At 44.4% G+C, this 21,481-nt stretch overlaps 1 protein-coding gene across 1 annotated transcript in view; it reads left to right on the top strand.

The window, feature by feature from the left end:
• Positions 1-4,363: 4,363 nt before the first annotated feature.
• Positions 4,364-21,481, top strand: part of LOC138365575 (probable glutamate receptor) — a 90,770-nt gene continuing 73,652 nt past the window's right edge. Inside the window, exons 1-3 of the mRNA XM_069326051.1 lie at positions 4,364-4,411; positions 4,576-4,742; positions 7,260-7,474. Coding sequence (XP_069182152.1) covers positions 4,364-4,411; positions 4,576-4,742; positions 7,260-7,474 — 430 coding nt within the window. The remainder of the gene's footprint in view (positions 4,412-4,575; positions 4,743-7,259; positions 7,475-21,481) is intronic.

The following is a 21,481-nucleotide window of genomic DNA, read 5'->3' on the forward strand; positions in this document are numbered from 1 at the left end:
TCTTCACACCTCACAGTGGCGACTTTCGTCTACCGCTCTTGGTGGCGTCCACCCCGGCGGCTTGGGTAATGGCGTCTCTCTCTCCCCGCTCCGCGTCCTGCATTTGATACACAAATTATTTTCTACGAATAATATCATTTCTCGCAGTTGTGATTGAAATGCTCGGATAAGGACGGGTTTATTATTCAGAGGAGTTAAATATTATTATTCGCCCGTTTTACGATGGTAAACAAGCAATGGAGATGAATTAAAGTCTCTCCAGGGCATTCACGCGTGACGTTAAATTTATTACCAGATAACAGTTATAACTATAAACGCTCTATTTGGCATTAGTTGGGGATCAGTTTATCTGTAAATAATTATCACACAGAACACCGTTGTTTTATAGAGAATCAAACTCAATTCTCAAACACACTGGATATAGTTGTGTTTATTATAATGGAATCTGACGCAATACTGGCGTCTGGTGACGTAAGAATTCTAGCCTTATTGTACAGATGTAATTATTAGTACATGTGAACTCTACGTTTGGTTAATTTTAATTACTACAATGATTAGTAGATTTAGTAATAATTAATAATAATACAACAGTGTTGTATTAGTGTTGGAAATTTCCAACACCAACGTCGGCCCAGGAAGAGGACGAACGCCAGGAACGTTTGGGCACCGACCGGATATCGTCAGAGCCGGTAAGGGACCCAGAAACACGGGTACCACGAGCCGAAGGAACCGACGCCAGAACGGCAGCAGCCTCTACCACAGGGGAAACTGGGCCACACACAGCAGGAGTCTCCGCAGCCACCCCAGCACCAAGCACATCCGGGACCCGAGTCACGGACACAGGGCCAGGCGCAGCATCAGAAGACGAGGGAGAAGACAGCGACGTCACACAGGGGGCTCCAGGAAGGCCCACGAGAGCAGCTGGAACAGCGACAGGATCAGGCAGACCAACCGACGGTACCTCAAGAACCGGAGGAGGGACGGCAACAACTGGAGGAACGGCAGGCGCCGCCGGGAAAGCTGCAGCAGCAAACGGGACGAGCACCACCTCATCAACATCACCGGAGACTGCCTCCAGAGGGAGTGGTGGGAAATCCTCGTCGCGGAACAAGTTGACAGGAGCAGCAGGGGCCTCAGAGCACCCGGCAGCCTGATGCCCCAACAGGCCACACCGGAAACAGGTACGAGGCTGCCGGGAATAATACACCCAGACGTAGTATCCCATAAGCCGGACAGAAGAAGGTATATCCGACCGCAGGCGCATCCCCAACGTGCGAATGTTTGTATGCCTCCCAGCATACCGCCCCGAGGAGAGCGTGTTCACCCGCACGCTGACAACAGTACCAAACCCCCCGAAGTAACGCCGGAGGAGGTCATCAGGGAATTCCAGGGGCGCACCATGGATACTGACATAAGTCAGGGCACCATTGCAGTCCGAAATCGCCACAGAGCCGGCATCATCTGGCAACGGCAACGTACGCCCCCCATACCGACGGAGGAAGTCCCGGTACTCGTCCTCCCCCACGAACTTAATAACAACCCGATGGGCCGTAACCAGCTCCACACCGTAAACAGCTTCCACCGGGACACAAAGCATGTCACACACCACCATCTCGATGGTCGGATAACCAGCCTTACAAGTGAACTCCAGGCCCACGGAGTTCACACGCTGAACAGGAGGAAGATGGCCCCCCCCATGTCAGAACTGCCACATCAACGCAGCCAGGCAGGCAACAAAACTCGCGCGGTAGGTTGGGTACGCAATTGACACCTGAGGCCTCCAGTGAACGGCAGTTTTTTCGAAAAATATTCCCTGAATGCCCTAGGGCTGTGGGCTGGATCAGTTCTGTGTGAGCATCCACGGGTTACCCACACATCTCTGGCTCTCAATCCCCTGTCGGAAGCAGTGTTGAAAGATCGCCCTCTGATGGTGAAATTCAGACCTTATTGTTTGAGAAGATTAGTATATATTGATATTGATGAAGTAAGGCACAATAAAGACCTAACAGAAGAGTCGGATTCAAGTGATGCAGCACGGATGAGGACAATACAGCGAGCGTATGCATAGAAGCTAAGCACTCGCTAGGCTTTCTGCGACCTCCCAAGTCAATATTATCACCACCCATGTCATCTCCAATTTTTGAATAAAGTGATACTCTAGATGAATTGTTTTCTAGGTTTAGTGCTGATGCTTCTGATACAAGTAGCATAGATAAACAGAGTGTTACCGGCTTCCATGGTGGTGTTACTATCCCAGTGGTGGTGGTGCCAGTACAAGGAGCCCGGGTGAATTCGTGAGGGAGGACTGTGATAGTTTTGTACCGCACAAAGCACAATTTGATGATTATGATGTTGGTGTTGTACTCACTTTCTCATATACAGGTGCCGATATGAAATGTGTGATACCAGAACAGAATTTTGAAATTGATCTTTTCCTAGATCTTTTGACGACTATCTTACACATTGATCTCTTCCTAGATATTTCAACCCGTTCTCGCAAATTCGTAAAGTCAATATTGACTTATTAACTACGTGCATAGGTGATATACTAAACATAATAGATACCCCTAAAAAGATTCATAGAAAACACCGACCTTACCTAACCTTGTTAGTATCTTAAGATAAGCATCTTATTGCTTCGTAATTACAATTATTACTTAACCTATACCTATTATAGGTTAGGTAATAATTGTAATTACGAAGCAATAAGATGCTTATCTTAAGATACTAACAAGGTTAGGTAAGGTCGGTGTTTTCTATGAATCTTTTTAAGGGTATCTATTATGTTAAGTATGTCACCTATGCACATATTTAATAAGTCAATATTGACTTATTAAATTTGCGAGAACGGGTTGGATATTTACAATCCTACCTTACACATGGATTTTGTCCAAGATCTTTTCAATCCCACCATGCACTTAACAAGCTTGGCTACATACCACGTACAGGAACTAAAGCCAAGGGTGTACGTAAGTGCATTATTTGCAAGCACAAAGAACGAAAAACCAGGAAGCGAGAATCTGTGCATCGAGTACAAAGTTGCGCTCTGTCTCATGGACTGCTTCTTTGAATATCACTCACATCCGAAGTACTGTTTAATACAGTGTGTGAGACTGTGTAAATAGTGTGTGAAAGTGTACATATTGTAAATAGTGTGTGAAAGTGTCCTTATTGTAAATAGTGTGTGAAGTGTACATACTGTAAAGAGTGTGAGAAATTGTACATATTGTTAATAAATTGAATATTGAACAAGTAATATTATGACAAAAAAAAAATGTTGTGGACACATTACTGACACATCACCACAGTTTCCTGGAACATTAGGAAAGTTCTTCTGTATAAATATTGTAAAGGATACAAATGTGCATCAGATACGATTAAAAAAATCTAATTAGAAAGCATTTAAAATGCATTGAAAAAATAAATTAAAATATATTTTCATACATATCTATATCATAGATATTCTATATCTCTATAAAATCTATTATCACTCTTTCATATAAGCGTTTCTCTTTGACATTTGAGCAGTTATACAATTATTATCTTTTTAAAATCCTTTCTATGATTAAAACCCCAAAAATAGTTAATAATGACATTATTCTTGTATCATTTTATTTATGCTTTTTGTGTTCAAGAATTATTTTCAATAAACCACGACCAGTTTCTCCAACATATGATAAAGTGCAATCATTACAATTTATTACACAAACACCATTACCTACATCGTTTTTATTATTATTATTACCATTATCAATACTACAGATATGTAATGATAATGTCTTCTCACACACATAATAACATAGGATAAGTCACAGGTTGTTCAGTTTGGAGTGTGAGCACGAGACGAATATACTCCTCCACAATTTGAGGCTAGTCTGGGTAGTTCCTCAGTGAGTGGCCTGGCAGTGTGATGTCAGAGGAAGTTGCAATACGACAGGGTGTTTGGCTGCCTACTTGTTGTTTTATTTATTTATCTTACCAACATGATGGCGACGTGGAGAGGTGCATGGTTTCCATTAATGGATCATGTATTCCTACATGTTGATTAATAATGATTATATCTTCAGCTATTCAGTGAGAGTTTTTCTTTTAATGAGTTTCAGGCATAAAGTAAGTTATTTGGAGAAATTGGTAATTTGCAGTAAATACTTGTTGCTTGACTAAAAAGTACATGTTCTGTTTCACTGAGAAAGAGGGTGGTCCTTTATTTACTCTACTGATGCCTATTTATTCATCGTTCCTCTAGACATGAACCATATCTTAGTTAGTATCACAATAATAATGTATATCTTGATTCAACCTAGTAAGCAACTGAAAGGCAAACAGTACTCTTTATCCTATTACATATAATGCTTCAGACACGATGTTTACCCTACCAGAGAAGTCACAGGCAGCCAAAGCACTTACTCATGTCAGTAAACCTGATTAAGTTTTCCAGAGAAGGCAGTATTGAAGATTGCTGCAACCTCTGCTTAGTTTCTGCACTATTTATATTAGGCAAACTTGGAATATTGGACTAGGAGTCATAGTAAATGAGCTTGGCTAATTTAATGACTGCAATATTGAAGGTTTCAGTGTGAGCGTGTGAGGGATGGCGGGTGGGGGTCGCAAGTGCAGGGTGAATGGGGCGGCATGGTGGGGGAGCTGGTGCGTGGCGAGGCAGACATCGCCGTCGCCGCCCTCGACATCACTCACAAGCGCAGCACCGCTGTCGACTTCCTTCTTGGTTTTCTCTACTCTAAGTACGCTTGCGGTTACATTTATTTGCTATTAAGCATTATAAATTTGATCCGAGCTTGGATTGAACTTTGTTGGTTAAATATTTCAGGCCTATTTTTCCAGAAAGAAGTGGCAAATCACCCATTCCATAATGATAACTACTTATATTAAGTTTGAAGTAATTCTAATTCACAGCAATATGTTTGCAACAGTTAGACATTGGCTTACAATTAACAAACCAATGAGCAATTATATGTGTGAATGATGTTGTTACGGCCACTATGGACCAGTAACCGGGTCCCTGATGGATGAACCTCGTTTATAGTCCCCGACCCCAAGTTGGTAGTACACTTTCAAGAAATGGTTGTATAGTGCAATAGAATAAGGGGAAATTGAAAATACACACAGTTCCCTTCACCAATATATTTATACATGCACCGTTAAATATCTTAAATAAAACGGACTATTACCACAATTATTTACAATAGTGTCACTTTCACACAGGACACCAAAAGTGCACACATGCAGTGTTCACCAACCCCAGAGTTTTCACCATTCAGTACCTTGTCCACTCGTATTGGAAAACACTGGCGCGTTCACCTTTTATGTGGGCCAGCCCACCGACACAGTATCACAAGGTGCCTATACCCAACTATCACCAGCCACTCCCTGGCAGAGGATTTCTGTCACACGCTGATCGGGGTCAAAACAACCAGATACAGGGTAGCTAACCCCCTGGCAGAAGCCTCTAGCGACCGGCTAGCAGCACTTCACAACAGGCACCTCACTGTTGTCTGTTACTCTCCTAAGCCAATCCCGGGGTACGCCGATCTCTTCCAACACTGTGTAAATCAGCAGCTAACACACTGCTCAGATCGGCGGCGGCTTACTTAGTCTTCTTCCAGAACCAAACTGAGAGTACGTGGACTGCCCAAGGTAACCTGCCTTTCTCAGTACGACTGCTTCCACACGTCACCTCTGTGGACATAAAACGTCATCAGTTACATGGATGGTACCATGAGGTAACACTCATTTACCTGGGAGTTGACATTATGCTCCGTAGCACAATCTAGGTGGCGCTGATCTTGATACGTCCACCACCAAAGGTCATCCACAACGACCTCTTTGTCTGACCAAGGCAGGAAATAGGAGCCATTGTCACTGCTACGCCACCACCAATTGATGGCATTGTCCACGTAGTGTCCAATATCAGGGGGTTGGAGTGCGGCCCATAGGTGGCGCTGGAATTGCCACTCTACAATCCGACGAAGGAGACGAGACCCCCTAACAGATGTGAACCCTTTACCCTTACGAAGTGTGGATTCACTAGAAAAGACTAGTGTTGCTAGTCGATGCTACAGCTTTCAAGAGCTCTGAAAGTTACCTCGGCGACAAAGACATGTGCTTGTGTGCAAGAAAAGTTCATATAAGCATAAGTCGCTGCACAATTTGGCAGGCAATTTAGAACACTGCTTTTCAAGGTGTTAATTATAATAAATTTACGTTAACATGCTAACCATTAGGAACGAACAATTGTTTCAGCCATTTGTGTAACCAATTCATAATTTTAAAACACATCAAAAATAATAGTTTTGTGAGTCTCTTTCTTCAAAGGAAGAGCTAAAAATATGAAAACAAGATTTAAAGCAAATTTGATGTTATCTTGGCTATATACAATAAATTAATAATAAAAACCAGATATTTATATAGCAGATACTGAAATTTAGAGAGAAACATTTCCGAAAATTTATTATCTTTTTTATTGGGCTCTTGAGAGTGTAGATAAATGGTTCAATTACAAAAAAATGATTGAAAAATGTCTGAAACAATTTTATAAGTTATATATTATTGTAAATTATAATACCAATAATGTTATAATTCTTCAAATTAGTTCATTTTTATGCAGACCATGAGCTACAATAACGTGGCTGAACATATGATAACGAAACTACACATCAGAAAGTGAAGAAACTGCAACGTTTCGATCCGTCCTGGACCTCGAATTGATAATGGTCCAGGATGAACCAAAACTTTGTTGTTTCTTCCCTTTCTAACGTTTGCTTCATCAGTTACTTTTTATGTATGCAGACGAGGAGTCACAATAACGTTGCTGAAATATTTTGACTAAACCACACACTAGAAAGTGAAACGTCGTCGTCCCTTCATTTTCTAGTGTGTGGTTTGGTCACCACATTTTATGTATAATAACGAATGTAATCATCTTATTAGGTAATAAAATCAAAGCTCGGTAATAAATGGAGATTTATAAACTGGACCTAATTTCCATGTATCTCCATTGTAAAACCTCAACTGACAAAAGCCATATGCTCCTGTGTAGGTAAAACCTCATAAATCATTAAACGAAAGCTGCCCTTCATTTGGATTATAATATCTTTCTGTAGAAAGTTTCCTTCTTTATCTCATAAAGACCATTATGTGTAAATAAATAAAAACAATATTATCACTAAAGTTATATAATAGACGGCAATAAAATTCTAAAGTTTTTCACATGCAGTGTTTTATTAGTGTTTTGCTGTTAGATACCAACTGGTGATGCGTCGCCCGTCAAGCAGTGACTATGTGTGGACAGCGTACACCAAACAGATGGAGAACAGGGCATGGGCAGCGATGGGGGCGGTGGTGGTGCTCTCGCTGCTGGTCACGACCCTGGTGGTAATCTGCTCCGGCCGACGGGGACACCACATCTCCCTCTCTGATACACTCATCACAGTCTTGGGATTCCTGATGGGTCAAGGTACTGTTACGATTATCGTCACGTTCATACATTTCCCAAGAGTTATTACTGACTCGTTCATCAAGAGTTATTTTGCTTATCTTATGTACTGTACATACTTGATGGCCCAGATTTTATTTCAATTCAAACAGGAAGTGTCAGAGTTGCACGGTTTTGGAGAAATTTAGATTTTAAGGAATTCTTAGGGGGGCTACATGTTAAAAAAAAAAAAGCTGTTGCGGTGCTGAGGATTTCAGTCTATTCAAATCGGTCTCGAAGAGCATCCTTTGATGTCTTTGAGATTATCTTTTATGTCTTTGAGATTATCTTTGATGTCTCTGAATGTATTTTTGATGTCTTTGAGTGTATTCTTGATATCTCAAAGAGTATCTTTGAAGCCTAACAATATCTTAGAATGTTTCCTTTGATATTTGACGAATATATAAGTGAGGAAACTTTGTAAAGAAGTTACCTGCTTGATGGGGTTCTGGGAGTTCTGCTCCCTATGCCCGGCACTGGGCCAGGCTTGACTTAGGTTACATAGTTACCCACAATAATTTAATACCTTTACGAAAGAGTACTGTTAGTTGAGAAATAATGTAAAAATGATTCCTTAAACTATTTTTCATGTGTATTCTTAATTAACATATGACATGAAAATAAAGTCTTTATAAACTTTATACTGCATAAAGAGTAATGCTAGTTATGAAAAGATGTAAAGACGTTATTATAAATTATTTACAGTATCACGAATTGTAATGCTGGTTAAGAAACGTTAAGAAAAGATTGTGTTATTAAATTTGTTACTGCATAAAGCGTAGTTGGTTTAAGAACAGTGTTAGTAAGAAATATTAAGTTGATGGAGATAAATACATTGACAGATTTACAAATAAATTTCGGTAAATGACTAAATAAATACTGTGTAATATTTTTTTAAATAACAATATATATAATTTGTAAATAAATAAATTAATCATTTGTAACTAGAATAAATAAATAATTTGTAATAATTAATTTGTTGAGAAATAGTATTGGTGTTGATAATATGTAACAAGGAACTAGTTACTGTATAAAGATGTAATTGTACATTTTGTTTAAAGGAATACGAAGAACATTTAAGAGAATGCGAACAAAACAGATAACATGAATTGAACTTGTCAAGAATATGCTGTAAACAAGGGCGCCTGACTGCTGAGTGGATAGCACTTCAGATTCGTAGTCCTGAGGTTCCGGGTTTGATCCCCAGTGGAGGTGGTGACAAATGGGCAAAATGTTTGTTTTGCCCTAATGCTCCTGTTACCTAGCAGTACATAGGTACCTGGGAGTTAGACAGCTGCTTCGGGCTGGTTCCTGGGGGTGTGTAACAAAAAAGAGGCCTGGTCGAGGACCGAGCCGCGGGGACGCTAAGCCCCGAAATTATCTCAAGATAATCCTGAAGATAACATGAATAACGTGTAACAAGTTGTGCAAAGAACATGTAAGAACATTCTGAAAACATGGAGAATTTGAAAAAACACAACGAATATGCGAAGAACATGGATTGAACTTGCAGAGAATATGCTGAGAACATGAATGACGTTAAACAAGTTGTGCAGAGAACATGTAAGGCCATGTATGAACATTCTGAGAACATGGAAGGAACATATAATGTGTGCAAAGGTCATGCTGTGAAAATTTGCAGAACATGGTGAGAACATACAGATGAACACGCAAAGAGTGCAGAGATGTTACGTATTTACACTCGAGTATTGACAAAATACAGTAAGATGCATGGTAATATCTGTTTTACAAGAAATATTGTTTCATGAGACAATGTCTCAAGATAATAACCGAACATTATAGAGTTATAGACGTAGAACGGATAAAATGAGAGATGTAAAAATAAATTCTAATTCAAATTCTTGTAGGGTAAAGTTGTGATGGGATTTGGGGAGGGATGAGGTTAAGGAGTAGTTGGGGAAGGGGTTGAGATTTGGGGGAAGCAGGTGGTGAGGGATGGGGAAGATAAGAGAGCGGGGAGCTGTGGAGTGAGGGAGGAGATAAGCGAGCAGGCTGGAGTGGGTGTTATGATGATTATAAGGAGGAGGCAGGTGTGTTGGGGGGTGAGGTTTTCTTTTCTTGTTACATCTGAAATAAGACTCCTAATAAATATATTCTCTGAAAATGAGCTTCATTTTACCTTAACTTTACTCTTGAATGGGTAAAGCTTAGCGTGCATATTTTTCTTAATAATAATTGTTTAACAAACTCCTAATGAACATATTCTCTGAAAATGGTCATGATGCGATTTTACTAAAAACACATTCGGAACTCCTTTTAAGGTTCTTACAATTTTAAGGGTGGCAGCTTAGCGGTAAATTTGGCCCGAAACCAATATTTACAGCTTAGCTGCTATTACCACTACTAGTGTTGTAGTAGCTTAGACAAAGTCTGGAGCTGAGCAAAGAGCTTGAGTGAGGCCGGGGGGTAGAGAGCTCGAATGTGGGTGGAGTGCATAGAGCAGAGCTCTGAATGCGGGCTGGGTCGAAGAGCTCGAATGCGGCATGGGTCGAAGAGCTCAAATGCGGCCTGGGTCGAAGAGCTCGAATACGGGAAGAGAGCGTGGAAACTTGATGCAGCTGGAATCTGGCTGTCTGCTCAGTAGTGAGGCCGAAGCGTCTTGTGATGGTAAAACTGGACTCATGGGGTGTTACACTCTTGCTGGTAAATTTTTATAGGTGTTGATTATCTGCGGTATTTCTCAAGTAACTGCACTGAACCACTTTTGGAATTTAGACTGATGATGTTTCTCTGAAGAGGACTTATATTACAAGCTTCTCTTCACCTTGGACAAACTGACCGACATTTAGTAGGTTACGTATCGGTTAGCCTGATTGATCCTGTACCCTTGGGGAGAGATTTTAATTGTAATAAACTGTACACTTGGGAATTGTTAGGGGACCTCGAATTAGTGGAGAACTTCACGGAAAGTGAAACACTTAGAGAGGTTTTGTAGAATTAACAGACCCATCACATTATCTGTACATAAACTAAGGAAAATATGGAGTAAGTATAGTACTAATTAATATAGCTGCTTCACCCGAAATACGGACAATAATAATAATAATAATAATAATAATAATAATAATAATAATAATAATAATAATAATAATAATAATAATAAATGAACAAATTCACAAATGCATTGACAAGGATTCGAACCTATGTGTTGGATGTTCCCAACTGTACCACGACACAGAAAAATTTCAACCTTCAGTGCTACAGCCCCCCCCCCCATTCCTCACGAAGATCCCGAGGCTTCCACTGAAGTCTAGCCGGGGTTTCACACAATTCCCCGATGTGCCCGGGCTCAAGTCAACCAAATAGTTCTACCTCTGATGCCCCTATTTCAATACACAGACAAATCACAATAACGTGATATACAAATGAACAAATTCACAAGTGTCTTGATGAGTATTCAAGCCTAATCAAGGTTAGAATCCTAGAATTCGATCCTAGGTTCGAATCCTCATCAAGGCCTTTGTGAATTTGTTCATTGATTTATCACGTTATTGTGATTTCTCTGTGTAATAATAAAAATAATAATAATAATAATAATAATAATAATAATATTAATAATAATAATTAAAAATACTAATAGAGTATTAAAACCAAGTTTTGAGATTTAACCTACATCTTTTGTCACGGTACATTATACAATGTTCTGAACATGATTCTAGGAGCATGCGTTTATGTCTGGCTGACACACTTGGTGTTTATCAATAGACGTCGTCGTGATTATGCTCCCCAGGTCCGGCAGCTGGACACCCCATATGAATACTGTCAAGCAGTATACTTCCCAGTGATAGCAGCCACATAGTGAGGACCGACGATTTAAATGCAATCTCAGGACCCAATATATCCTTTCACGAGCAAAGATCACGTTCACTCCAAAACATCTATTACTTACGGGCTATTCATGCCCGTGCCACTTCTTGGGTGGCTTAATTTTCATCACTCAATCATCAATGCTCCCCAGGAACTCGCCAAGGAATGTCAACGTTTCAGAAAAATAACCAATTATCCAGTTTTCTGGGAACTGTGGGCAGGGGTTCGTGGACTTATTGTTTCCACTCTGAACACCACAATCTGTGCATATAAGAAGTAATAAGATTAGTGAACTTTGCTTCCTCAAGAATAATTTTACGGTTAATCGGATATATTTTACTAAATGATTTCTTGCCCCTATATTGTCTCTATAGAATCTATAATTTCTTCTCTTATTAGGCGGTTCTCTTCTATATTTGAACAGTTATGCATTTTTTCTATTATTAAAATCTTTTCTACGATTAAAATCCCAGCAATAGTTAGTAATGACATTATTCTTATATAATTTTGTTATTTTTTTGTGGGTGTGTTCTTCAGCTCTTTGCAATAAAACACGACCAGTTTCTCCAACAAATGATGAATGGAATCATTACAATTTATTACATAACTTACCTTGAGGTTACCTTACCTTGAGATGGTTTCGGGGCTTAGCGTCCCCGCGGCCCGGTCCTCAATCAGGCCTCCTCGTTGCTAAACTGGACAACCAGGCTGTTAGACGCAGCTGCTCGCAGCCTGAAGTATGAGTCACAGCCTGGTTGATCAGGTATCCTTTGGAGGTGTTTATCCAGTTCTCTCCTGAACACTGTAAAAGGTCGGCCAGTTATGCCCCTTATGTGTAGTGGAAGCGTGTTGAACAGTCTTGGGTCTCTGATATTGATAGAGTTCTCTCTCTCAGAGTACCTATTACACCTCTGCTCCTTAACAGGGGTATTCTGCACATTCTGCCATACCTTCTGATCTCATGTGGTGTTATTTCTGTGTGCAGGTTAGGGACCAACCCCCCTCTACTATTTTCCACGTGTAAAATATTATGTATCTCTCGCACCTACACTCAAGACAGTCATTACCTACACCGTTCTTATTATTATCATTACTACCATTATTAATGCTACCATAAAGTAATGCTAGTGTCTTCTCACAGGCATAATAAAATAGAATAAAAACTACACACACACATGCAAACACACACACACACACACACACACACACACACACACACACACACACACACACACACACACACACACACACACACACACACACACACACACACACACACACACACACACACACACACACACAGGTGGAAACTTAGTACCCAAATGAGCCGCAGAGACGTTAGAAAGAATTTTTTCAGTGTCAGAGTAGTTAATAAATGGAATGCACTAGGCAGTGATGTGGTGGAGGCTGACTCCATACACAGTTTCAATTGTAGATATGATAGAGCCCAGTAGGCTCAGGAATCTGTACACCAGTTGATTGACAGTTGAGAGGCGGGACCAAAGAGCCAAAGCTCAACCCCCGCAAGCACAATTAGGTGAGTACAATTAGGTGAGTACACACACACACACACACACACACACACACACACACACACACACACACACACACACACACACTGGAGAGCAGAGAAAGATACCAGAATGTCAGGATGAGAAAAGAGGCAGAAAGACAATACGAAAATGACATCGCAAGCAAGGCAAAGACTCAGACTAAATTGTTGCATAGCCACATCAGGAGAAAAACAACAGTAAAGGAACAGGTTATGAAATTAAGGATAGGGGCGGAAGGATTCACTACAAATGACAAAGAAGTGTGTGAGGAATTGAATAAGAAATTCCAGGAGGTCTTCACCTTAGAGAAAGGAGAAATTCCAGAGGTAAGTGTGGGAATAGCTAACCAGGAACCACTGGAAGATTTTGAGATTACCAGCAGGGAAGTAAGGAAGTGTTTACTAGAGTTGGATGTGACAAAGGCTATAGGCCCAGATGGAATCTCCCCTTGGGTTCTAAAGGAAGGAGCAGGAGAACTGTGCCTACCACTCTCCATAGTGTATAACAAATGCAACAGGGGAACTGCCAGATATTTGGAAAGCAGCTAACGTAGTCCCGATATACAAGAAAGGGGATAGACAGGAGGCACTGAACTACAGGCCTGTGTCCCTAACCTGCATACCATGCAAGATGATGGAGAAGATTGTGTGAAAAAAACTAGTGGAGCATCTGGAGCGTAGGAACTTTGTAACACAGCATCAACATGGTTTCAGGGATAGCAGGTCCTGCCTCACAGGGTTACTTGAATTCTACGACCAGGCAACAAAAATAAGGCAAGAAAGAGACTGCATATTTTTGGACTGTCAGAAAGCCTTTGATACAGTGCCACACAAGAGGCTAGTGCGAAAGTTGGAGACGCAGGCTGGAGTGAAAGGGAAGGTACTCCGGTGGATAGAGGAGTACCTAAGCAACAGGAGACAACGAGTCTGTGTGAAGAGTGAGGTCTCAGATTGGCGAGACGTTACAAGTGGAGTCCCGCAAGGGTCAGTCCTTGGACCTATACTGTTTCTGGTATATGTAAATGATCTCCCAGAGGGTATAGATTCGTTCCTCTCAATGTTTGCTGACGATGCAAAAATTATGAGGAGGATTGAAACAGAGGATGATAGTAGGAGGCTACAAGATGACCTAGATAGACTGAGTGAATGGTCCAACAAATGGCTGTTGAAGTTCAACCTGAGTAAATGCAAAGTAATGAAACTAAGCAGTGGAAACAGGAGGCCAGACACAGGATACAGAATAGGAGATGAAGTACTTAATGAAACAGACAGAGAGAAAGATCTAGGAGTTGATATCACACCAAACCTGTCTCCTGAAGCCCACATAAAGAGAATAACGTATGCGGCATATGCGAGGCTGGCTAACATCAGAATGGCGTTCAGGAACCTGTGTAAGGAATCATTCAGAATCTTGTACACAACATATGTAAGACCAATCCTGGAGTATGCGGCCCCAGCATGGAGCCCGTACCTTGTCAAGCACAAGACGAAGCTGGAAAAAGTCCAAAGGTATGCTACTAGACTAGTCCCAGAACTAAGAGGCATGAGTTATGAGGAAAGGCTGCGGGAAATGCACCTTACGACACTGGAAGGCAGAAGAGTAAGGGGGGACATGATCACAACCTACAAAATCCTCAGGGGAATCGACCGGGTAAACAAGGATGAACTATTCAACACTGGAGGGACGCGAACAAGTGGACACAGGTGGAAGCTGAGTACCCAAATGAGCCACTGAGACATTAGAAAGAACTTTTTCAGTGTCAGGGTAGTTAGTAAATGGAATGCACTAGGAAGTGATGTGGTGGAGGCTGACTCCATACATAGTTTCAAATGTAGATATGATACAGCCCAGTAGACTCAGGAATCTGTACACCAGTTGATTGACGGTTGAGAGGCGGGACCAAAGAGCCAGAGCTCAACCCCCGCAAGCACAATTAGGTGAGTACACACACACACACACACACACACACACACACACACACACACACACACACACACACACACACACACACACACACACACACACACAAATACACACACACAAATACACACACACACACACACACACACACACACACACACACACACACACACACACACACACACACACACACACACACACACACACACACACATACACACACACACACACACACACACATACACACACACACACACACACACACACACACACACACACACACACACACACACACACACACACACACACACAGTGTCAGAGTAGTTAACGGATGGAATGCATTAGGCAGTGATGTGGTGGAGGCTGACTCCATACACAGTTTTAAATGTAGATATGATAGAGCCCAGTAGGCTCAGGAATCTGTACACCAGTTGATTGACAGTTGAGAGGCGGGACCAAAGAGCCAAAGCTCAACCCCCGCAAGCACAAATAGGTGAGTACAAATAGGTGAGTACACACACACACACACACACACACACACACACACACACACACACACACACACACACACACACACACACACCCATACACACAGGTGTGTATAAGATGTGTGCATCTCTGTGTGCTGTGTATGCACACAGATGTGTAAAACCCATAAGATGAAGTACTTAATGAAACAGACAGAGAGAAAGATCTAGGAGTTGATATCACACCAAATCTGTCTCCTGAAGCCCACATAAAGAGAATAACGTCTGCGGCATATGCGAGGCTTGCTAACATCAGAACGGCGTTCAGGAACCTGTGTAAGGAATCATTCAGAATCTTGTACACCGCATATGTAATACCAATCCTGGAGTATGCGGCCCCAGCATGGAGCCCGTACCTTGTCAAGCACAAGACGAAGCTGGAAAAAGTCCAAAGGTATGCTACTAGACTAGTCCCAGAACTAAGAGGCATGAGTTATGAGGAAAGGCTGCGGGAAATGCACCTTACGACACTGGAAGACAGAAGAGTAAGGGGGGACATGATCACAACCTACAAAATCCTCAGGGGAATCGACCGGATAAACAAGGATGAACTATTCAACACTGGTGGGACGCGAACAAGGGGACACAGGTGGAAGCTGAGTACCCAAATGAGCCACAGAGACGTTAGAAAGAACTTTTTCAGTGTCAGAGTAGTTAGTAAATGGAATGCATTAGGAAGTGATGTGGTGGAGGCTGACTCCATACACAGTTTCAAATGTAGATATGATAGAGCCCAATAGGCTCAGGAATCTGTACACCAGTTGATTGACGGTTGAGAGGCGGGACCAAAGAGCCAGAGCTCAACCCCCGCAAGCACAATTAGGTGAGTACAATTAGGTGAGTACACACACACAGTAGGCCGGGAGACGATAGGAGACACACACGTTTAGTGAGGTCCGCGGAAATTCGTCAATTTCTCGGGACATTGAAGGAGTATAGAGGCTAGATCATAGTATTTGGCCTCTCGCAGTGTGTAGCTAGCAGGGTGCAACATAGCATAGTCATATCGCTAGCGATAGTGCGAAGATTTGGCGAAGAAACCAAATTTTTTTTTTTTTTTTTTTTTTTTTGAGATATATACAAGAGTTGTTACATTCTTGTACAGCCACTAGTACGCGTAGCGTTTCGGGCAAGACCTTAATCCTATGGTCCCTGGAATACGATCCCCTGCCGCGAAGAATCGTTTTTTCATCCAAGTACACATTTTACTGTTGCGTTAAACAGAGGCTACAGTTAAGGAATTGCGCCCAGTAAATCCTCCCTGGCCAGGATACGAACCCATGACATAGCGCTCGCGGAACGCCAGGCGAGTGTCTTACCACTACACCACGGAGACTGTTTAATTGAGCTAGAATTAAATTGGAGCTAGTGGCATCACCGGTGCATGTAAGTGTGCTACCTGACCAGGTGGGACGCCCCGCCGTGGAACTACCTGATTGTGCTGTTGAGTGGTGACTGTGATCAGTGGTACAGTGAATTAGTGAACTGTCACACAACGATACAGTGACTGACTCCAGAGCTTTGTGTAGACAGAGAAGAACCGACCTCATCAATCTACCAGCACTTAGTGAATCACCTAGTGGGAGACAATGACGGATAACCATCGTCATCATACATCGTCCTTACTCATCTGGTTGTGTGAGCGGGAGGAGACTGGTATGTACCCCCTCTCTGGTCAATTAATCAGTTGTACAGATTGAGGTAAAATATTATCAAATTCTTGTTCAGGATATCATATATATTTAAAAATCTCAGGGTGGCTAATTTGGTTAGAGGTAACGCATAAGGGATATCTTGACACATACACGCATGTCCGCCCACGTACGTATACACGCACACAAGTTTGCACACGCTAAAACACACACACACACACATGCACACACGCGCACACACACACACACACACACACACACACACACACACACACACACACACACACACACACACACACACACACACACACACACACACACACACACACACACAATCGTTCAGTCAAGGGAAAAGGCATTAACACCTGGGATCAGGACCTTACTATCCCCCCCTTGACACCCCCATCTGACCTGACCTGACCTGGTCGCCATCTCCAGCCCCCCCCCACCCCCAGTCCCCAGCATCGCCCATACACACACTCTTTCCCTCCCCACTTTCTCCCCCTCTCTCCCTCTCCCACTCCCTCTCTCCCACTCTCTCTCTCTCCCACTCTTTATCTCTCCCACTCTCTCTCTCTCCCACTCTCTATCTCTCCCACTCTCTCTCCCACTATCTCCTGCTCTCTCTCTCTCTCTCTCTCTCTCTCTCTCTCTCTCTCTCTCTCTCTCTCTCTCTCTCTCTCTCTCTCTCTCTCTCTCTCTCTCTCTCTCTCTCTCTCTCTCTCTCTCTCTCTCTCTCTCTCTCTCTCTCTCTCTCTCCCTCTCTGCCCCCCCCCCACACACACACACACACCTCCCCCCCTCTCTCCCTCACCCGCTCTCTCCCTCACCCGCTCTCTCCCTCTCCATCTCTCTCCCTCTCCTCTCTCTCCCTCTCTCCCTCCCGCCTCTCTCTCCATCTCCTCCCCCCTCCCCTTCTACTTTCTTCTCACTTCAGTGGAAGGGTCGGAAAAATTTATCTCTCCCTTTATCACTCCCTTTCTCTCTCTCTCTTTCTCTCTCTCTCTCTCCCTCCCCCATCCCGCTCTGCCCTCCTGACAAATCCTATCACGGCACAACTATAGGAACAGGGTCACGCATGGCAGCCAGAGGTACCAGGGGAACAGGGAAGAGCCAAGATGACGAAATGAAGGAAATATTCGCCCAGTTTCTGGAGGACATTAAGAGTGAGATGCAAGAAATGATGCAGGAAATGAAGAACGAAATAAGCAACCTGAAAAGAGAGCTGACAGCAGCAAAGGAGGAGATTAGAGCCCTCAAAGAGAATGGTATCGAGGCTGAGAATCAGAAAACCATCTAGGGAGAAGGTGGTAATAGTTTTTTGGATGAGAATGCCACAATAAAAGCAACATTTGCGGAAATACTAAAAAAAATAACTCTGAAGTAATGACTGCAGTGATGGAGGTGGCCATGAAAGCAGCCACCTCACAGGAGGTGGCACGCTCCACTAGCCAACTGCTGGAAAGGAACAGATCAGTGGTTGCTGTGGGTATTAAAGAGCAGGAAGGCTCTAATAGGACAGAGTGGAATGACAAGGACAAAGCAGCTGTGAATGAAGTTCTAAAGGCACTAGACATGGAAGGGGCTGAGCATAGCATTGAGAAGGTTTTCAGGCTAGATTGGTACAACAAAGACCGAGACCGAATGATAAAGATAGTGTTTGCAAACGAGAGCACAAAGGAGAAGATCCTATCAAGGAAGAGCTCCCTGAAAAATGTGGGAAAATTAAAAAAATGTATTCCTCCAGAGAGACATGACAAGGGAGGAGAGAGCCGTGGCGTCAGAAGCAAGGAAGAGGCGCAGGGCGAGAGGGAAAAACCAGGAAGTCACAGCTCCCAACACAACACCCCCAGAGGCGAGGGGGACACCCACAACCAGCTACCCAGTAACACCAGAAGGGAGGACAACCCCACCTCCCTCCTCTGCATAGAAAACCCCCCTACCCCAAACCCTCCCTGCCCCCACCCAAATGTTCAGCCAAATCTCCATCCCCCCCACACCCAATCCCCACCCTTCTACCCCTCCCTTCCTCCCGAGTCCTCCCTCCCCCCCTTTCCTTCCCGTCCTCCCTCCCCTTTCACCTCATACCCTCCCTGTCCCTTCCACTTCACTGGATCCCCCGCCCCTCATCCCAGTATCCTCTGAGACCCTGTTATCCACCTCACAGGTCCTTACACCCATGGAACAGCCTCCCCCTGTGGGATGTGGGCAGCTGTGAAGCATGTGCAGGAGCTGTGTGGGATGTGGGCAGCTGTGAGGGATGTGGAATGTGGGCAGCTGTGAGGGATGTGGGATGTGGGCAGCTGTGAGGGATGTGGGCAGCTGTGTGGGATGTGGGCAGCTGTGAGGGATGTGGGATGTGGGCAGCTGTGAGGGATGCGGCAGCTGTGAGGGATGTGGGATGTGGGCAGCTGTGAGGGATGTGGGCAGCTGTGTGGGATGTGGGCAGCTGTGAGGGATGTGGGATGTGGGCAGCTGTGAGGGATGTGGGCAGCTGTGAGGGATGTGGGCAGCTGTGAGGGATGTGGGATGTGGGCAGCTGTGAGGGATGTGGGCAGCTGTGTGGGATGTGGGCAGCAGTGAGGGTTGTGGGCATCTGTGAGGGATGTGGGCAGCTGTGTGGAATGTGGGCATCAGTGGGGGATGTGGGCAGCTGTGAGGGGTGTGCGCAGCTGTTTGAGATGTGGGTAGCTGTGAGAGTTGTGGACAGCTGTGTGAGTTATTGGTATCTATGTGAGGAAATGCTGTTGTGTGGGATGTGGGCAGCTGTGAGAGATGTGGGCAGCTGTGAGAGATGTGGACAGCTGTGTGAGATGTTTGCAGCAGTGTGAGATGTGAGCAGCTGTGAGGGATGTGGGTAGCTGTGTGTGATGTGATCAGCTACGTGGGATGTGGGGAGCTGTGTGAGATGTGGGGGGCTGAGTGGGATGTGGGCCGCTGTGTGGGATGTGGGGAGCTGTGTGGGATGTGGGCAGCAGTGAGGGATGTGTGCAGCTGTGTGGGATGTGGGCATCTGTGTGGGATGTGGGCAGCTGTGTGTGATGTGATCAGCTACGTGGGATGTGGGGAGCTGTGTGGGATGTGGGCCGCTGTGTGGGATGTTTGGAGCTTTGTGGTATGTGGGGAGCTGTGTGCGATGTGCGCAGAAGTGAGGGATGTGTGCAGCTGTGTGGGATGTGGGCCGCAGTGAGGGATGTGGGGCGCTGTGAGGGATGTGGGCAGTTGTGTGGAATGTGGGCAGCAGTGAGGGATGTGAGCAGCTGTGAGAGATGTGGGCAGCTGTGTGAGTTATGTGCATCTGTGTGAGTTATAGGCAGCTGTGTGGGATGTGGCAGCTGAGTGAGGTGTGGGTAACTGTTAGAGATGCGGGGCAGCTATGAGAGATGTGGGCAGCTGTGAAAGATGTGGGCAGCTGTGTGGGATGTGGGCAGCTGTGTGAGCTGTGAGAGATGTGTTCAACTGAGAGATATGTGAGCAGCTGTGTGGGTTGTGGCGTGCTGTGTGAGATGTGGGCAGCTGTGTGGGTTGCTGCAGTTAAGTAGGATGTGGGCAGCTGTGTGAGTTATGGGCATCTGTGAGTTAAGGGCTGCTGTGTGGGATGTGGGCCGCTGTGTGAGATGTGGGCAGCTGTTAGGGATGTGGGCAGCTGTGTGGGATTTGGCTAGCTGTGTGAGATGTTACCAGCAGTGTTAGATGTGGGCAGCTGTGTGAGATGTGGGCAGCTGTGTGGGATGTGAACATTTGTGTGGAATACGGGGGGCTGTGTTGGATGTGGGCAACTGTGTGGGATGTGGGCAGCTGTGTGGGATGTGGGCAGCTGTGAAGGATGTGCAGGAACTGTGTGGGATGTGGGCAGCTGTGAGGGATGTGGGCAGCTGTGTGGGATGTGGGCAGCAGCGAGGGTTGTGGGCATCTGTGAGGGATGTGGGTAGCTGTGTGGAATGTGGGCATCAGTGGGGGATGTGGGCAGCTGTGAGGGGTGTGCGCAGCTGTTTGAGATGTGGGTAGCTATGAGAGTTGTGGACAGCTGTGTGAGTTATTGGTATCTATGTGAGGAAATGCTGTTGTGTAGGATGTGGGCAGCTGTGAGAGATGTGGCCCGCTGTGTGAGTTATAGGCATCTGTGTGAGTTATGGGCTGTTGTGTGGGATGTGGGCAGCTGTGTGAGATGTGGGCAGCTGTTAGGGATGCGGGGCTGCTGTGAGAGATGTAGGCAGCTGTGAAAGATGTGGGCAGCTGTGGGGGATGTGGGCAGCTGTGAGGGATGCGGGCAGCTGTGAGAGATGTGTGCAGCTGTGTGAGTTATGTGGCATCTGTGTGAGTTTTGGGCAGCTGTGATTGATGTGGGCAGCTGTGTGAGATGTGGGCAGCTGTTAGGGATGCGGGGCAGCTGTGAGAGATGTGGGCAGCTGTGAGAGATGTGGACAGCTGTGTGAGATGTTTGCAGCAGTGTGAGATGTGAGCAGCTGTGAGGAATGTGGGTAACTTTGTGGGATGTAGGCAGCTGTG

Source organism: Procambarus clarkii, chromosome 17, assembly GCF_040958095.1.
Source record: "Procambarus clarkii isolate CNS0578487 chromosome 17, FALCON_Pclarkii_2.0, whole genome shotgun sequence".
NCBI classification, from domain to species: Eukaryota; Metazoa; Arthropoda; class Malacostraca; order Decapoda; family Cambaridae; genus Procambarus; species Procambarus clarkii.